The sequence below is a fragment of the Rissa tridactyla genome, chromosome 5, assembly GCF_028500815.1.
Source record: "Rissa tridactyla isolate bRisTri1 chromosome 5, bRisTri1.patW.cur.20221130, whole genome shotgun sequence".
NCBI lineage: Eukaryota > Metazoa > Chordata > Aves > Charadriiformes > Laridae > Rissa > Rissa tridactyla.
Genome location: NC_071470.1, coordinates 38215066 through 38232309, shown reverse-complemented (window position 1 = coordinate 38232309; position 17244 = coordinate 38215066). Strand labels below are relative to the sequence as shown.

Genomic DNA, 17244 nt, shown 5'->3' with positions numbered 1-17244 from the left:
AAGTTTGGAGGATTCTCTGGTGCTTTCTGTCTTGACATCTGTGTTTTTGTGGGCAGCAAGGGTTAAGAGTTAGGCACTTGTCCATGTGAGGAAACTATTCCACTGTAAAGTGGGGTGTGAATTTAAAGCATGCTGACTTTCCCCATGGAAAATCTTATTAAAAACAATCCCCCTAAATTACTTTTATTTTGGGTGAAGGTAAAAAGGTTGCAGAGTAACTGTTTTGGTTCGTTTCAGTGTAGACAAACTCCCAAACCACCAATTTATTTTTGTGTGACCTGGAGAATAATTGTTGGATGCAGAAGAGCTTTTATAGCTATCCACACCTGACTTAGTGCCTGGACTAAAAGTGTGGTCAGCGGGGAAAAATCATACTTTTTCCCCGGGTAGTTCACAACTCAGCATCTAAATTACTGGGACAGGCTCTGGAGAGCGTCTGTGTCCTTGTTTTCACTACGTAGAAAGCCTACCCTCCTAGGTGAGGCACTGACAGTGGGTAACTACAGATAACTGTTCCCTTCTGTTGCTGCGTGCCTGGGTCAGGTTTCAATTTGAGGCATCCAGAAGAAGTGAATGGGAGTGGTCTGTTACAGAGGGTCTCCCCAAAGTGTTAAATGAGGTGAAGGTTGCATGCTTTCTGTAACAACATACACTAATGATACTTTTATCTACCATCCCTCTTTGCTGTGTACTGAAGTAAACTCCCATACTCAATCCATCATCAACTTTGAGTCAGGCTAGACTTCGACCTATACTTATTAAAGAGTGAAGAATGCTCTGTCATAGGCAGTTGATAAGGGAATTCAGAAATGAAAGTGGATATTAAATTGTCAGTGGCCTTATTTTCCCTTTAGCTGGGAAAAAAAGAAAAGGCCTAAGTTTTTTTTCCTCCTCCTGCGTGGGCAGTATCTAGACATGCCCAGCGCCTTCACTATTATGGTGGCCCTGTCTGGCCACTGCCTACTGCAGATCAAACCCACACCCAGTTACTTATGAATCAAAAGCAGAACACCTGCTTGGTTGGTCACTGGTATCTTCTTTACGAAATGTGTTAAAACCAAAACCAGATGTGCAATGCTGCGTGTTTTCAAGAAGACGAGTGGTGAGATTTGTGATGCTGCTTAGCTCTTGGGGAGGATTCATCTTGTGGTTGTGGCTGGGCATGGATGAGCTGTCCTTGTAGAGGCATCCACAGTGCTCACAAAGTGAACATGAGCTAGGCCTTCATAAGGGTCTTTAAGCTCTATTTTAAGTTTCCTGAGCCTAAGTCATAGAACATTTTATGTCTGGAGTCAAGGCCTTGACTGTGACAGACAGCCCTTTGGAAAGCTGTGCAAAGATCCTCGTGTGTCTCAAAAACAGTGGCCTGTATTTCAGAAAGGGACATTGTGAGCGAGGAGAACAACTTTCAAATCACATGTCCCCCAGCAAGTACTGTTCTTTCGATAGGAAGACTTGTTGGAGAATGTTAATTGAGTCCCTTTTTAAATGAAGGAGGCTTTGCTTCCTTCCCAAGTTTTCAAAACAAATTTTCCAAATACAGAGCCTATGTTTCATTCAAGTGTAAATCCTTTCTCTTTAACCTGGAAGTTATCCCAGAAAAAAGCCTATCCATTCACTGCAGGACAGACCCTTGCGGTTGCGGTGGATAAAAAGAAGTGGATCAAATTGTCCAAACAGGAAGGGAATTAAGAAAAGACAGCTCAGTGAGCAGACCTCTCAGTTAAGTTTAAATGGTTGTCCTACAAACTCCACTTTATATCTCCGTTGCTTTTGAAGCATTGCACAATAACTGAAGTGTCTGCTAAATTTAGAAATGACAATTTTTTCTTGCCAACATGCCAGCCTATCTGCAGGCTGTATGGATTTCAGCATGTAGCTATGGGATGGATGCAAACAGAGATTTGAAATTTACTGTCTCGTTATCTCTTCTGACTTTCACATAGCTCAGTCCTGGTGGATATCTGATACTTTACACTGATTCCTTTTCATTTGAGGGTATTAATCAAAATGCTTTTTTGGTACAGCTAGGTGCTAATGCTGTTTTACATATGGTGAAGCTGAAGCATTGAAAGGATAAAATGTGACATGCTGAATAAAATGATCTCCCATTTAAACATATTGAAATTGTGCTATATTTTTAGCAACTTATGGATAAGACTGTCGTTCTTTTACCCCCAGTCACATGGGAAGGCTATGGAAGAACAGATAAATTGCAAGTGTCCCAGTTCCTGGTTTCTTTTGTTTACCACATGACAAGTCTTCCTGCTCTGTGAAAAATACCTTAGATCTAAAATCTCTCATTTTTTTCCCCTTAGCCTGTGCTATTTAATTTTTCTATTTCTGTGCAGTGTTTTACCTTAATTCTGTGAAGCTGTTTGAGACGCAGTTTCCTGAAGAGGAGCAATGCAAAGTAAACTTCCCTTTGTTTCAATAAAATGTCTTGATTGTCACAGAGAAGAAATGCTTTTGAGTTCAGGTGTGTCAGGAGGAATGAAAGGCACCTTGCAGAAGTGATAATCCATCATTAGTGTGGATCCCGTAGCACTCCATGCTGCAGTTGCCTGCAGGGCACTTAGTAACCTCAAGGCACAAGAAGTCAACTGGAGATTTTCTGTTGGAATCTCCACACAAAATTTCATCCTCAGGCTTTGTTTTGAAGTTTGCAACAAGATGGAAACAAAGCCAAACTTCATCTCTTTCCTCTCCCACCCTTCTTTTCCTTGTCTTTCATGAGCTGTATCTGCTCTCTTTTGGTGTGCCTAGTACTCAAGAGGAAAATCGCTCATCGGGGTGAATTGCTTCTGTTGCTTTATAGCAGGGATACATTCCTGTGTAAGACCTTTTTATGAGCAGTCGCTAGTTTCCTCTGGATGTCTCTAAATGACCTGAATGCAGACAGTGTTTAGTTAGGAGAAGGTCTGTGCTTTTGTATTGAAACATTTCTTGGCATATTTAAAACCCCACACCTCAGGCCACATGAGGAAACACCTGTCATCTTCAAGGGAGGCTTCTGATGGGTAAAAATCTCAGAAAGCCGTGACCCAGACTTCATTGAGATCTAAGGACATGCTTCCCAACGTGAATTCCCCTGCTTTGGGCTCTTGTCTGATACGTGAGCGTGTTTGTGTAGACAGGAGGATGGAGAAACCTGTGTGTATTGCAGTGAGCTAAAGCCAGTCCTGGTTACGTGTCTGCTGTTTTAGAGCTGGAGCATGTGGTTTGCATTTCATGTTCCAGCAAAGCATGAGCCCAGGAGAGGTCCCCTCAATACAGCTTTACCTGGAGAGATGTACTTTTCCTGGAATCATGTCTAGTCTGTTCCAGGCTGAAGTCAATCCAGTTACTGTGGGAGTAAATCTGTGTGGTGTTTGGCTTTTCTAATTTTGGTTCTCATCCCCTAGTGTTTCTGTTGCATTTAATGATTTTCCCTGTGGCTTGAATGGTGAAGATGTGGTTACTGCTCGGGGATGGCTTAAAATCAAAGATTCAGTGTGGGTGTTGCTTTCAAATAGAGAAGAAATGATGCTATTTAGAGAGTTGTGCTGCTATTTCAGGGCAGTTTGCTAAGTCTGAGTTCTGAGAAATGGTGAGAAAAAATAATTGCTTTTGGGCTAGCATGTCTCTTATGGTGTGTCCTGAAATGATCCTCATGTACACATTGAGTTGGAACCAGTACTGAGCCTCTCTGCATGCAGATTGATTCCCTGTCTCACTCTCCTATTACACAGTACAGGAGCAGAAGAAAAGATGCTGTTGAAACTTTGCTCCCAAGCTTGCTGCAATGAATTTAAAACCCCAAACCACAGAGAATTCCCAAATGTAATATGGGCACCAGTGTTTATTTGACTGAGACCCCATTGTGTTCTGAGTTGTGCAAACACGGGCAAGTTTCCTATTTAATTAAGGCTAGTTTTATCAATAAAGTTTCCCAAACAATTGGAGAGAGAAGGAGGGTAGTGAAGATAAGATCGCATGGTTATGCAGATGGGATAGGGTACAGCTCTGTTTGGCAGTCGGAATACAAGTTCTGCAGGAAACTTGTTTGCAGCATTGTTCTGATCCATTATGTCAGTGTTTTTACTTTGTAAGCTCTTTTTTTCCTGTAGTTTACTGTCTGTCTCTCCTTCCTTTTACAGTCCTGAAACACCAAGCTTTGCTTTCGCAAGAAGCTTAACAGTGGCAGATACCTCCCAATACTGAAAGTGACTGAGGAGCTGGAAATAAGGGGAAGATGCCCACCATGGGGTTAACCAGGGCTTGGCAAGCTTGTAGAGACATGGTAAAAGGCAGGCCAGTTTGAGTCTGGTTGTTGCTAGTCCTGGTTAGCTCAACAGCTCTGTTCCTGCGCTATTAACCTTCTGTGTTGTCTGAGGCTAACACAGCCAAACTGCATCTTGCTGTACTGGTTTAGGTTCTGGCCAGCTCAGGATGTTGATAGGTCCCCAATGGTCAGTAGGGTGTGGAAACAGTGATTTCTACCACAGGTGTTAGAATTTGTCGCTAGATCACTATTTCTATCACCAGGGTCAAGACAGGAATGTCCCATTCACTGCAGCAGGTTGAATACCACTCTGGTGTGCCTGTTTTCTCCAGTTGCTCCTGATGCAGTAGAAAAGTGTTCTGACAGTGTAAGCTATCCCTGGTGATGGAGTAGATGTGGGATGCATTCTAGGTAGGTGGCCCTTGTACCTACCTCTGCCACCTCTCAAAATAAAGGGGATGCTGATATGCCAGTTACAGCATGTGTTTGTTCTGTCTTCAGGGGGTTTGTTGAGTAGAGGATTTACTGGATTTGTTCCTCTGTTGTGCAAGGAACATGCTGAAGCTGTGCTTTTTGTCGCTGCTGTGAAACTCTCTTTAACTGTGTCCTGTGTAATACTGTAGCCTCTGGCACATGAACCGCAGCATGACGGTGTTCTGATCTTGCTAGTTCTGTGGGCAGGAGAAGCTCCATAGCTCAGACCTCATGGCGCAGGGAAGTCATTGTCTCAGCTGCAGACGAGCTAACCAGCTTTGTGTGACCGGAAAAGCTGCAATAAAAAGGGGAAAGAAGAGATTTATGCCTCCAAAACTGTTCCAAAAGCCCAACCGGTCTGAGCATAGCTGACCCATCTTACCATTGCAGTGTGCCCTTGCTGTGTGTTGCTGAAAGGCCTTTGACTTCGTTCTTAGCCCGTTTATCTGGGAATCGCTTGGGAATGGTGACCGCTTCCTAGTGCTTCCATGGGAGCTTCTGATGGTGGAGGAAATCATCTAGTCCTTAATTTTATCCCCATACTGTAAATCAAAATGCCAACTGGCTGGTCAAGGTGCATTCTAGCAGGCTGTCAGAGGGGCCTTTGAAGAGTGGTTTGAGATAGCCTGCTTCTTTCCCAGCATCTCGGAGCTGCTGAGCTTGCTGTATTCTCACGGTGCCCTTCAGCCAGAGGAACATGCTTGAGAATCAGCCATAAGCCAGCCAATTATTTTGATTTATTTTCTTTTCTTTTCCCTCAGATGAGAAGGCTTTGAAAAACACATAATGGTGCATTTTATCAGTGAGTTTTAAATGGCGTGATTCATCCCCTATGTTCTTGGCATGATGTTCTTTGGTTTATTTTTTGGATATCCTTGCAGTTCTGTTAGTGCCAAGCACTGTATGGAAGTGCCCTGTGGCAGACAACCTGCTCTGCCCATATGTTAGCTTTAAAAAAAACAACTCATAATAGGAAGTCTTTATACTGCATGCCAAGATGCTTGGGGCTTGTTAAATATATTCTACTTGTCAACAACTACCCAATTTAAAAAGTAGCCTTGGTGTGAATCAGCTTTGAACAAGTTCATTTGACTCGAGGGATATTTGCAGGCATTAAAACAAGTTGGATCACAGTGGTAAAAATGTGCAGTGGTTTCCTGATCAAAAGCACCATCCAGTGACCCTTTTTATTTATTTATTTTGTTTTAATCTCCTCTAAACATTTAAAAATATAGAGATTTTCCCAGTTAGTGAATTTTTGCTGACTTTGGAGAGCAGAGGAGGCTTACTGGGGCAAGTGTTTCTGGGAGATACTTGGTGTATTACTGGAACACTTGCTGCAGCTGATGCAAACTGAACGTCAGTGTGCAGGGGTATGGGTGTGACAAGACAAAGCATCCTGACACTTCTTTGCCTGAAGTCAGTATTATTCAATGGGGTTCACGGGCTGCAGCAGCGGATTCCTCACTGGTGTATAAATCACATGTGTGCTCCTCAACAGGTTAATTTATAATCAGAGCTGTGGCACCCGTTTATAAAGTGAGCTCTGCTCCCTGCCTGCTCCATCTTTGCTGGATGCTTGTCTGCCCAGCCTGCCCCCCTGCCAGCTCTGCAAATTATCTCTCTCCAGGGAGGCTAGTCCGTGTGACTATGGGAGCCAGTGGCCCGTTGCAATGCTTTCCATCCCTCCTTGTCTTGAAGACTGAATTATGACAGATGCTGTTTTGTGCATATTTCCTACTCTCCGCAGGCTGCTGGTCTGATTGCTCAGAGATTTGGACACTAGGTAGCTGTGTCTTTTTTTTGCAATGCAGCTTCGGATAAGCTGCTCGGAAAATCAGGTGGTAAAGGTGGTGCCCAGTACCTTTAAGCTAGCAGGAGATCTTATCAAGGAGCCTTTTCCATCATCTTTGCTAGTTCAGAGATAACTATAAATGTCAGATTTGGCAGTTTATTCTCTCTGTCTCCTCCACGTTTTTCCTGGACGATGGAGCTGTGGGAAGAAGCAAAGGGGACAGCTGTCTTGGATCATACTTACAAAAAATATTGTTTCTCAGAACAATTTTTTGTTGTTGAAGTTAAACGTTTCTGCTTCCTTTTCTAGGCCAGCACTGTAGGACCACAGAGTGGTGCCATCATTGGAACCTGTAGCCTGCATAAGATCTGATGGCCTCAACTCAAAGATCTAGCGGCTTTGGACTGTTTCTCGTGCATAACTAATGGGGTAGTTTTACAGAGGTGGCTCCAGGCGGTCACCCTTATATGACACAGAGAGGCAAAATGGTTTGTCCAAAGTCCCACAGACGATCAGTGGTCACACTAGGAGTAGGAGTCCATTGTTTGTTGTGTGTGTATTAAGAAGTACAGCTTCTTCCCAGCTTGGGAAGAGGAAACAACTTAGTATGTCCCCATCTCTGTCTTTCCTGAGACGTGGGGAGGTGATATTTCTGGAAGTGAGGGGGTAAATGAAGGTAAGGCTTGAGGTGTTTTCCTACAAGAATAAAGGCTAGGCAGACCAGCTAAGGTCATCTTCTCAGGCTGGAGGAGACCTGAGTTTGGACAGGCAAAGGTTAATGCTCTAATTTCCCTCTGTCTCTTTTGGGATGTGTCCAGATGAAGAAGAATGCAGAGTCAGCCTGAAGGTCCCTGCTGCCTTCAAAAAAACCGATGCTGAGGAGATTTGGGGAGCAAGGCTGCGGGTTTGGCATATGGGTAAAACGGGAAACGTTTTGTTCATGCTGCTGTCTAGGAGTACACGTGGTGTGTTATTAATGTGTTTCCTTCCTTGATGTCTGATCCAGCTCTGCATTCACTGTGTGTCAGTCATTGGGGTGGGTCAGTAATTTGTAAATGGGGCTTGTAGATGCTAATGTAAGATCATCGTTGCTGAACTGCAGCCTTTTCAGTGCCTCAAGCCACACTTGATGTCTTGGGCTTTTACATGGGCAAATTTTAGTCGATGGTAGTATTTGTCTTTGGTTCCAACTTGTTTTTTCTCTCCCTGCTGCCTCCGTAAATTCCAGCAGCTCTCTGGAAATTGAACCACTTTGTTTAAGCTTCTACCTGTGGAAATACAAGGCAGGACATCAGTTGCTCATCTGCAGTAGGAAAGCTGGCTTGTTTTTGTGAAAAGCTGTCTGGCTTCCTTGTACCACCATGGTGAGAAAGATGAGCATGGTCATCTCTCCGTGGCCAACGCTGGTAGGCAAAGGTGAGGCACACAGGATAAATGGATTGTGTTGATGATATGGGATGCAGTAGAGAGGGTGCCGCAGAGTTGATGGAGATGCTCCACTCAAAACCTGACTGGGTTCAGGGAGAATTGCTCACTCAGGCTCACGTGGCCCCATGCAGTGTCTGCAAGGCTCCTGTGTCTGGTCAGGCATGAAGTGGTGATGAGGAGCCAGGGGTCAAAGTTGAACTGGTGGAAAAAGGAGGGGGGATTTTGGATCTGTCTCGCTTGTTTCGAGCACCAGAAAACACTGCCTTCAGGGAGACCGTGGTGATGGCGGTCCTGCTTGGAGATGGAGGTTGAAATAGTGCCTTTCAGGGGTTGCTTCTGACCAGCACTTCCAGTTTCTGTGAGCTGTCAGAACACATCTCCTCTGCCAAGACCTGCTGCTTGCCCGTGCCTGGCAGCTGCCTGCAAAAGAAGGCAGCAGGACTGGTCAGGGGCTGAGTGACTTGCTCCAGCTGCCCACATCCGGCCAGCAAACCTGTTTAGACTAAAATAGCGAATTGGATAAAGCCTTGAACATGAGGATGACGATGAAACACCACTGTCCAGGTGGTTTCAGCCCAGCTGGAGGTGGCTCTCCAGCATGTGCAGGCGTAACACAAATTAACCTTGATCTCACTGGTGCGTATGCTGTCAGTTACAGGTTTATGAGCTTGGGAAGGGCCCTGGTATGTACGTAGATGGCTGAGGATCATAATTCTGCTGCTCCTGCAGCTCTCCAGGTAGCTGAGTAAACGAGGTGCGCAATAAACCTCCCGTTGTGCTGCAGACGCAGCCTTGCTGGGTTGGTGTTTGCACAACTACTGTACAAAGGCAGTTTATAACAGCAGGCTTGTTTAGCTCACGTAGCTGACTGACGTGGAGTACTTAAGTTCAATTAATAATGCTTCTGCCTTCTGTTGAAAGGGTGTCCGTACTTAACCTGTGCTGGTATAAATGGTGGTTCTGAAAAGGATTGTGAGCAAGTTTGGCGTGCAACCTGCTGAATTAAAAAGGAGGAGAGGGTATGTGGAGAAGGAGAAAAGAGACATATCTTCCAGTTTGACATGTTTACAGCCTGGAGAGCTTGGAAAGAGCGTCTAGAAATAACAGGCAGTAAGGATTAATGTGCTTGCTATTGAGAAGACTGATGAAAGGGAAAAAGAGGGAGAAGTTACAAAATGCTTGTTTGTTGTGCCAAGAGCTGCGGAGAACCACAGCTAACAGTGACAGGAGGCACTGGTGACAGGCAGTGCTGGGGCCAGTGCAGAAATCTGCTTCATTTTTGTGTCTGCTCAGAGATATAATCTGCTCTGTCCTGACCTGTGCCCAGTGGACTGCCTGAGTCTGAAGGCTGGAAAGGTGTTAAAGGAGACAAAATTGCTGTAACTAGAATAATCCTTCCAAGCACTTCACCCTCAGCTTAGGAAAAAAAAAAGGTGCATTAGAGGTGATAATTGAAAATTGTTATTGAAGCTGCTCAGTACAAGTAGTGCTAGACTGTGTAATGGGTTAATGGCCTAAATGTCTTTACACCTGCTAAATAAGTTGTTGTTCTGTTTCTGTTGTGGAGCTTTTGCATATGGGCTCTGCTAATAGTACTTTCAAATCGTAGAGGTTATTACATCTATTGAGAAAAGGCTTTTGAAACTCTGTATCAAAAATGTTGCTGCTTTCTTTTTGGTTTATAAATTGTTTCCTGGGGCCCAGGAGATGCCCTGCACTGGGTGGCCTGTGTGACTGCTTGTCATTCGTTAGGCATCACTGGAAACCACCTGCATGCACGCTCCGTCTCTACAACACCATGCTAACAATGCATGTGGTCACAGACATACAGTTGTGCATGACAGTAGATTCCTGAGGTGCAAAGGCCAGAAAGTTTTGTCTTGAACACCTGTCCTGGCTATCTCCATCATATGGTGCTGGGAATGCTCCTGCCTATAACCCTGTGTTCTAGTGGGGTTGGAGTGTAAATGTCTATGTGAGATTGGATCCTGATTTAAAAATTTCAAGCAATATCCTCCCTGTCTTCAGTGAAAAGTGTTTCAACAGCTGATTAGTGTCACTGTTAAAAATAGACATCTTATTTTTGTTCTGAATTTTTCTAGTGTTTGCTCTTGGTTGCTCAATCTTGCTTTGTCTCTGCTTAGATTGAATTAATCCTTTGGTGTCAAGTATTCTGCGTTTGTAAACACTTTCAGACTGTGATGACAAACCTGCCTTATAAACAGATGTGTATGTAGTACCCCTTCATGTGTTGATAGTATCTTGAATAGTTGCATTTAATAATAAAATAGTAGTGTGTTTATTTCTTGTTCCATTTAGTCGTTCAACTAAAATGAAGTCTTGTTTTTATCTGAGTTCCTTTCAAACACACACAATGTTATTGTTTAGGTTTCTGATTAAGGATGATGCTTAATTCCAGTCAATGAAAAACGTAGAGGGAATAAAGTGATTCTGGTAAATTCAGGTTGGTTTATGCTGGAGCTGCTTGGTCTGTGCGGTCAGCAGGGAACTTGTTTGTGTTGATGATGTGTTTCTCGCCTCCAGACTGGCTGTTACGCTTGTTAGTGTGAAGACTGTCAAGTCAACACTCTACAGAAGGACTAAAAAATTCAGGCGAATAGTGTGGTTAGGAAAGAAAACTGGTCCTCGTGCAGGAGTCTGAATAGCACGTGGAAGTGTTGCCAGTGGCTGCCCTGGCAGGTTCAGGTGCAGTTCCTCTCAACCTCATTTTACTTGTCAAAAGCTATTTCTAGATCAGTAGGCATGTCATGGTGATAGGAGGTGATATGTTGAGTGAAAGAGTCAGTGCTGAGGTCCCTGTGTCTGTAAGTGTGTGTCCCTGGAGGCTTCAGGTTGTACTTGCTGTACTCCATCCCCCTGAATGCCCCTTAGTGGATGGGATGCATTTTTGTCTCTCCTGGAGTGCATCTTCTAGTTTAGTTTCATCTACAAGGAGTGAAGCTGTCTGGCTGCTTTGATACCCCACTGCACAGCACGAATGAAAGTATGGGAAGCGGAGGTTTACTCCAAAGCAAACTCCTGATCCTAGCTAAACTGCTAATATAAGAGGACTTGGAAAGGTTAGATGGTTGTCTTACACTAGTCTGTAAGTTTTCTTTCAGCTTGTCCATCCTAAGATAGGTATGCCGAAGATCAGCAGGATGGATTAGTCTTCCTCTGCATCACCTGAAAGGCTGCAGACAGCAGATGCAGGTTGGACACCCAAATGATGAAATGGGGAGAGATGAGTCCCAGCTGGGATGACCATGATTGTGGTCTATGGTATGCTGGGAGCTCACAGCTATGGCTCCTGAGTATAAGACAACCTGCTGTGTGATATGAAGTCAAAAGGGAGAGGAAGGTCACTTTTTTTAAGACTAACCAATCCTGGTGAAAAAAACAAATGAACCAAAAAAAACCAACCAGCCCCCAGGCAAGCCTTTAAGCACGCAAGCCTTGTTTTCAGTATGTTGCCTTGCCTAAGTCTTTGTGTCATCACAGCTAAGACAGCGCTACCACAGGAGTATTTGCATGAGCTAAAAATAGCATATTTCCTTGAGAAATATTTTTGTTTGTTTTGGTTTTGTGTTTTTAAATTGTTGGAACCTTGGTGACCTTTTTCTTAAGGGTCCTAGAAGAATAGCCTGATCAGAGAGTATTGTTGTAGTAAGGAGGGCAGTTGTGAACTGCCTTAATTCTCTGGCTTCTTCCTTGTGACCTGCAAGGTTTTACTGGCAAAATGAGGGGGGGAAAAAAAAAATCATGAAGTGGGCATACCTCTGAACTTTATTGTTATTGCTGCTTGATTAAAGGTAGGGAAGGCTTGCGTGACATTTGCGTTCATGCTATTTCTAGGTTGCCATTGTCTATGGGGCCATTGTAACTTAAATAAGTAGAAGGCACTCTGTGTTAAAGGGAATATGTCCAGAATATATCTTTATTAAAAGGCTGAAACACAAGAATCTGTTCAAAATTATTGCTAAGTTATTGCTAGGATAGCTCTGGTGTGAAGTCCTGCTGAAAGCTAACAAGTCTCCTCTGTGCAGATGAAAAGAGTAATTTCCCTGGGAGCAGTCAGTGGGCTGGGTGCATAACTCAGATCAGCAGAGATGAAGTGAGGGGGAGCTCATAGGATTGAAGAGTACAAATCAAATGCCAGGAATGGAAACCCATGATTCTGGGTTGGTAGAATGATGCCCATCTGAGAAAATATATTTTTGCAAAGATTTGCCTGCTGGGAAACAGCAGTTGAGCTCAGGATTTTTTTTCGGTGGGGTTGTTTGTATGGATTTTTTTAAGCTATTTTTTTGGACTGAAGGAAATGGACAGTAGTGAGAAGGGATGAATGAAGGGTAGGGAGGCAAGGTTGGAATAGCAATAGGGACTGAGAAAGGGGAGCTGGTCTGGAAGAAAAAGTGATTAAAAATACCATGAGTGAGACACTTAGAGCGCAAGAGCTAAGAGGATCAAAGCTGTATTTTTAAAAGAGAAGGAAGATGTGTATTTGGATTTTTTTTATTTTATTGTGGATTGTGCCTGTTAGCTGTCTCACAGGAAAGCTATAAGCAAGACAAAGCAGGGGGAGTTTTACTGTTTGCTGTTAGTCAAGCTATGATTTAGTACTACCCATGCTCTTAAATGAACATAAAGTAAAATTACAACCTCAGGGATTCACAGTAGAACAGTTAACACCTCTTACTCTGTGATCTGGGAAAAAAAAACCCAAACAAACCAAGCAAAAAAAAAAAAACCAACAAAAAAAACCCAAACCAACCAACCCCTTTGGGCAATCAAGAAAAGTAAAAAGCCAAACTATCTTTGTGTCAGAGGACCTAGTAATATTCACTGGCTCAAGCCCTGGCTGGTGGCTTGGCAAGTACTGAAGGTAGAGCATTGCACGTAATAGACTGTGTTTTATGTGCCTGTCTTACTTATGAGCCTAACAGAGTGTATAATTGATACTGAAATAAAGTGTAGTAAGGATTCATATATTTATATTGTCCGTACATTTCACAATGGAGCATGTATCCTGGTTGGAAAGCCCGAGCTCTTGCTAAATTTTAATTGCCTTCCTCTGATGATCATATGGTAAAGGTTGTTGGCTAATTAAGGGTGGTTTCTAAATCAGGATTCTGCACACACAAAATACCCTGTTATTTTCTCATCTGTCTAGACAGGTCACCTAATCCAGTATTAAAATGCTGAAACAGGAGGGGAAAACATTTTCTTGAAGCTTTCATGTGAAGAATTCACATGAGTTTGCCGAAGCCAGGATTAGGAGTGCTGTACCTAAAGAACTGAGCTAAAATGGTTCAGTTTCTATCGTATGTAGATGGCAGAAAAGATGTTTCTTTACTGTGGCAATTAAAATACATGCATTGAAGCGTTATCTGGAGACTGGATGGGAAGTGAAGAGTGTTATAGAATGTCTATGGGTTGTAATACCTGCTGAAGAAATTTCTAATAAGAGTTATTTCAGCTGTGGGTTTATAGTAGCTCACAAATGAGGAAGGAGTAGCCAGATTAAGACTTATTTCTTCTTGAAGAAGAGATGGCTAGAATCAAATATGAAGGTTCTTAGCACCGAGGAGAATATGAACAGGGAATGACTGTTCAGTGTTTCTTATAATGTGGTTTTGGGGGATGTCCTCAGTTTCCATTGGGTAGTGGCTTTGAAACCACCAAAAGAATATTAATGTCTGCATAAGGTTAATAGACTGTGTAGATCTTCAACATAAAATTGTTGCTAAAACCAGAAGTACATAGGGATTCAAAAAGGAGCTGGCAAATGCAAGGGGGAGAAGTCCCCAGAGTTGTCTGGACATTAGGTCTACCTTATGATGTCCTTACTGGCCTCACTGCTGGAAGCTGCTGCTGCCAGAAGAGTGTCATTCCTCTTTGTACCTCGGACTCTTCAATCTGACTTGCTTTGGCATTTCTTACGTACCCTCTAATAACTGTACTGCTTTGCCCCTCATATCCCAGTGGTGGGCTTTCCTGAAGCTCTGAATACAGAGATCCCACTCTTCAGGGCCTATCTTAAAGATCTTAAAAGAACACAGAGAAATCTCACTATTTATCCTGTTAGATTAAAAGTCAATAAATTGGCATGCTTGGGAGGGGAGGTAAAGGACCAGTGATTGACAGGGCCCAAGAAATGCAGTGGCTTCACTCAATCTCAAGAGAAGATGATGGAAAAAACATTTTCTTCGTAGGAAGCCCAGCTCCTTCCCGTTATCCTGCCCTGGAAAATAGAGAAAAGTGATGCTTCCTTTTTTGGTTGGGTTTTTAACCAGAAAGTTGGCCCTCATCTCTGTTCGTGATGTGTGTTTGTGTGAGACTTTTGAGGAGTGGTCTCATCTTTCCTATCAGCCTCTGACTGGTGAGGATTTAACCTACACATCATGGAGCAGTTCCCGACTAACTCTGGAGGGACGCCCTTCATACCTGGAGTGCCATGTTCCTGTTTATCTTAACCCATTCTGAAAATACACTGTCAGAGTGTATTAAGATAAAAAGGGAAAAAAAACCACACTCCTCTCCCAGGTGAGTAAAGTTCACAGAGAAATGAATCAGCATCAAAGCCAGGTAGAGACGAGTCCTAAGGTGTCTACAACTGGAAACTTGACCCATTCACCAGCTGATGTAGGGTTGCATCGTCCTCTTCCCTGCCTGTTCCAGACCGATACTGTTTCTTGTGGAACCAGGCAAGAAATCATTCGCTGCTGCTACTTCAAACTGTTGTATACTGCTTTTGAATCCAGCTTGTTCAGAAGTAACTCTAGTGCCTGGTTTTGGCTGCTCACAGCTCTTCCGCTTGTCAAGTGACCATGATTCGTGACTCTTTCACCATGGACTAGAAAGCATTGGATGCTTGACATGTTTGACTTCAGCTTGGAAATAACTCTCCCAACACTGATCTCTGGCTCCCTATGGCAAATATCTGCTAGCTGAGATCTGTTGGTCAGGAGATGAAAACAGGGAGATGATTGATGTAATCGCAGGTAGAAGTTTTTGAGCCAGCTCTGGCTGCAGCCATGCTAATGTCACCTGTTCCGTTGTTCAGTGGCAGTTGGAACAAGCTGTATTGGCAAAAGCGGAGTGTGGTGTAGGCACTGTGCTAATCTCTTCGGCAGCTGAGCCCAGGTAGCATGGATTGAGCTGAAGTTGTTCTGGTTGAAGCTAAACATTTTCGAAATAGTTGTCAAGAGCTCCAGTAGGACCACCTTCGTTTTTATACCACTGCTTAAATCAGTACTGACTGCAGTCTGGTGTCTCCTCTGTTACAGAGAGCAGGAGTTGCTTGGTCAACATACATAAATGCTTTAAGAATCCGGAGAAACAGGTACCATCCAAATGAAACCACTATTGCTTTGTACTTCATTAGTACACGTGATCATGTACTGCAATAGTTCAGCAGTGTCTTAAGCACAAAGGTTTGATTCTTCTTCTCGTGATGCAAGAGAGAAGTGTGTGTTTCTGACACTGGCCAAGAGTTGGGAGAATTGGGGAAGAGCTCAGAAGGAGAATCCAGCAGCTTGGTAACAGGCAGAGGCAGCACATGAGCTCCTTGGATTTCACTGCATTCAGTAAGCATTGGGTAGGAGGGATGGCAGAGCTGAGAATCATGTGTGCGCTTTGTCCAAATCATTGGGCATCAGCTGAGTCAAGGGCTGATGAATCCTGGGCTGAGTGTTTATCCTTTGCAAGTTAGGACTGATGTCTTCTTGGGCCTGGCAGTGTATGGGTCTCTATACCCTCTTCCTTTGTGCTCTTGAGGGCAAGTGTGAACCTACTCAGAACCAGATGACTTGACATTGACATTAGTCTATAAAGACATCCTACATTGGTGATCCCTGATTAAGGTTTAACCTTAACCATGGACTCAGGCTGTGTACTTAAATAAGGTGATGGGACCCCAGAACTAAGGGTATATGCACTTAAAAAGATGGCTTCTAGGAGTTTACCAAGAAAAATAGGATACTGCTTGGATGAGCAGTTGTATGCCTTGGGTAGGTGGAGGTAGAATTGGGCTAGTCAGGACTGGTATGGGTTTGAACCTGTCTTCATCAAAGACCGAGGCTGGTCCTGATGTGGCAGGACAGTGTTGGCTCCAGGGTCCACATTGTGTGGCTGTGAATTTTTCAACTGGCCCTTGTTGGCTTTCATCAGTTGAAACATTTTTCTGTCTGTACCATTACTGTAATGATTGGTTTGATATCTGATCTCCAGACTTTGAACTAAATCCTTTTTACCTAGTCCCGTAGTTATATGATCTGAAGCTTATGCTTTGTGGTTGCCACAGAGGCAAAGTGAAGCTTCATCGTTGTGTTGTGGAGCTTGTCAGCACTGGGCATGTGGTTTTCTCTTTCTTTTTTTTTCTTTTTTAAAGTCTTTACCACAAAATTGCCACTTTGGGAGGTTATATAAAGAGATGGGAGTTTGAAAATCCTTTGACTTCTCTGGAAATAGTCTACATGGTACAAGAGGGTGGAGATTTCTGGAGTTTCCAGGGCTTCTGCTCCAGGCCAAAAAGTTGTTGCATCCCCATTTGACCTCAGTTATCCTTCCTGTGCATCCCATTTTGAAGGCTGGGTCTAGTTCACAAGTTGTCTTTCTTTCCTGCTGGACTTTTTTTTTTTTTTATAGACTTCTTCAGGATTTTTAACTGCAGAGGATAAGTTTGATCCGAGTTCCCTGAACACGCTTGTTTGCTTTTTCCATAGGTTCCTTAGAAAGAGAGCTTGGACGGCATGCAAAGTTGTGAAATATCTGCAGACAGCACGGATGATCCTCTTAGTAGTGGCCTACGGAGAAAGCGACAGCCTCGAATAGTAGTTATCGGTGCTGGGCTTGCAGGCCTGTCAGCAGCGAAAGCGCTCTTGGAAAGCGGTTTCACAGATGTAACTATCCTTGAGGCGACTGACCGAATCGGAGGCCGTGTGCAAAGTGTGAAACTTGGTAAGAGCAGCATTTTGGGAGTAATGCGTTGGGGTTTCTTTATTCTGCTAGCATGACTTTGTGTTGTCATTAGGTTAATTTCACCTTGGAAGTGTGCTTTTTCAGTCCACATGTGCATGCAAAAGGCTATTTGAGGTGTGATTTTTGTCAGGAATATAAATCCTTGGGCTCCTTTCAGGGTGGGTGGGTGAGTCTGAGCTATCTTGTGCATCGCTTCTGAGGGACAGCTGCTCCAAAACCGTGTTTCTATAAAATAAAGACCTCGGTGATTGTTTTCCCTTGTACAGAAGAGCTCTGTGTAACAGGTCTGTGAGAAGCATTC

The 17244-nt window shown here is 43.6% G+C and overlaps 1 protein-coding gene across 1 annotated transcript in view; it reads left to right on the top strand.

Annotated features, from left to right (window-relative positions):
* The window catches only part of SMOX (spermine oxidase), a 55085-nt gene that overhangs the window by 13471 nt on the left and 24370 nt on the right, over positions 1–17244 (top strand). The window contains exon 2 of the mRNA XM_054202588.1: positions 16688–16922. Coding sequence (XP_054058563.1) covers positions 16715–16922 — 208 coding nt within the window. The 5' untranslated portion in view covers positions 16688–16714. The remainder of the gene's footprint in view (positions 1–16687; positions 16923–17244) is intronic.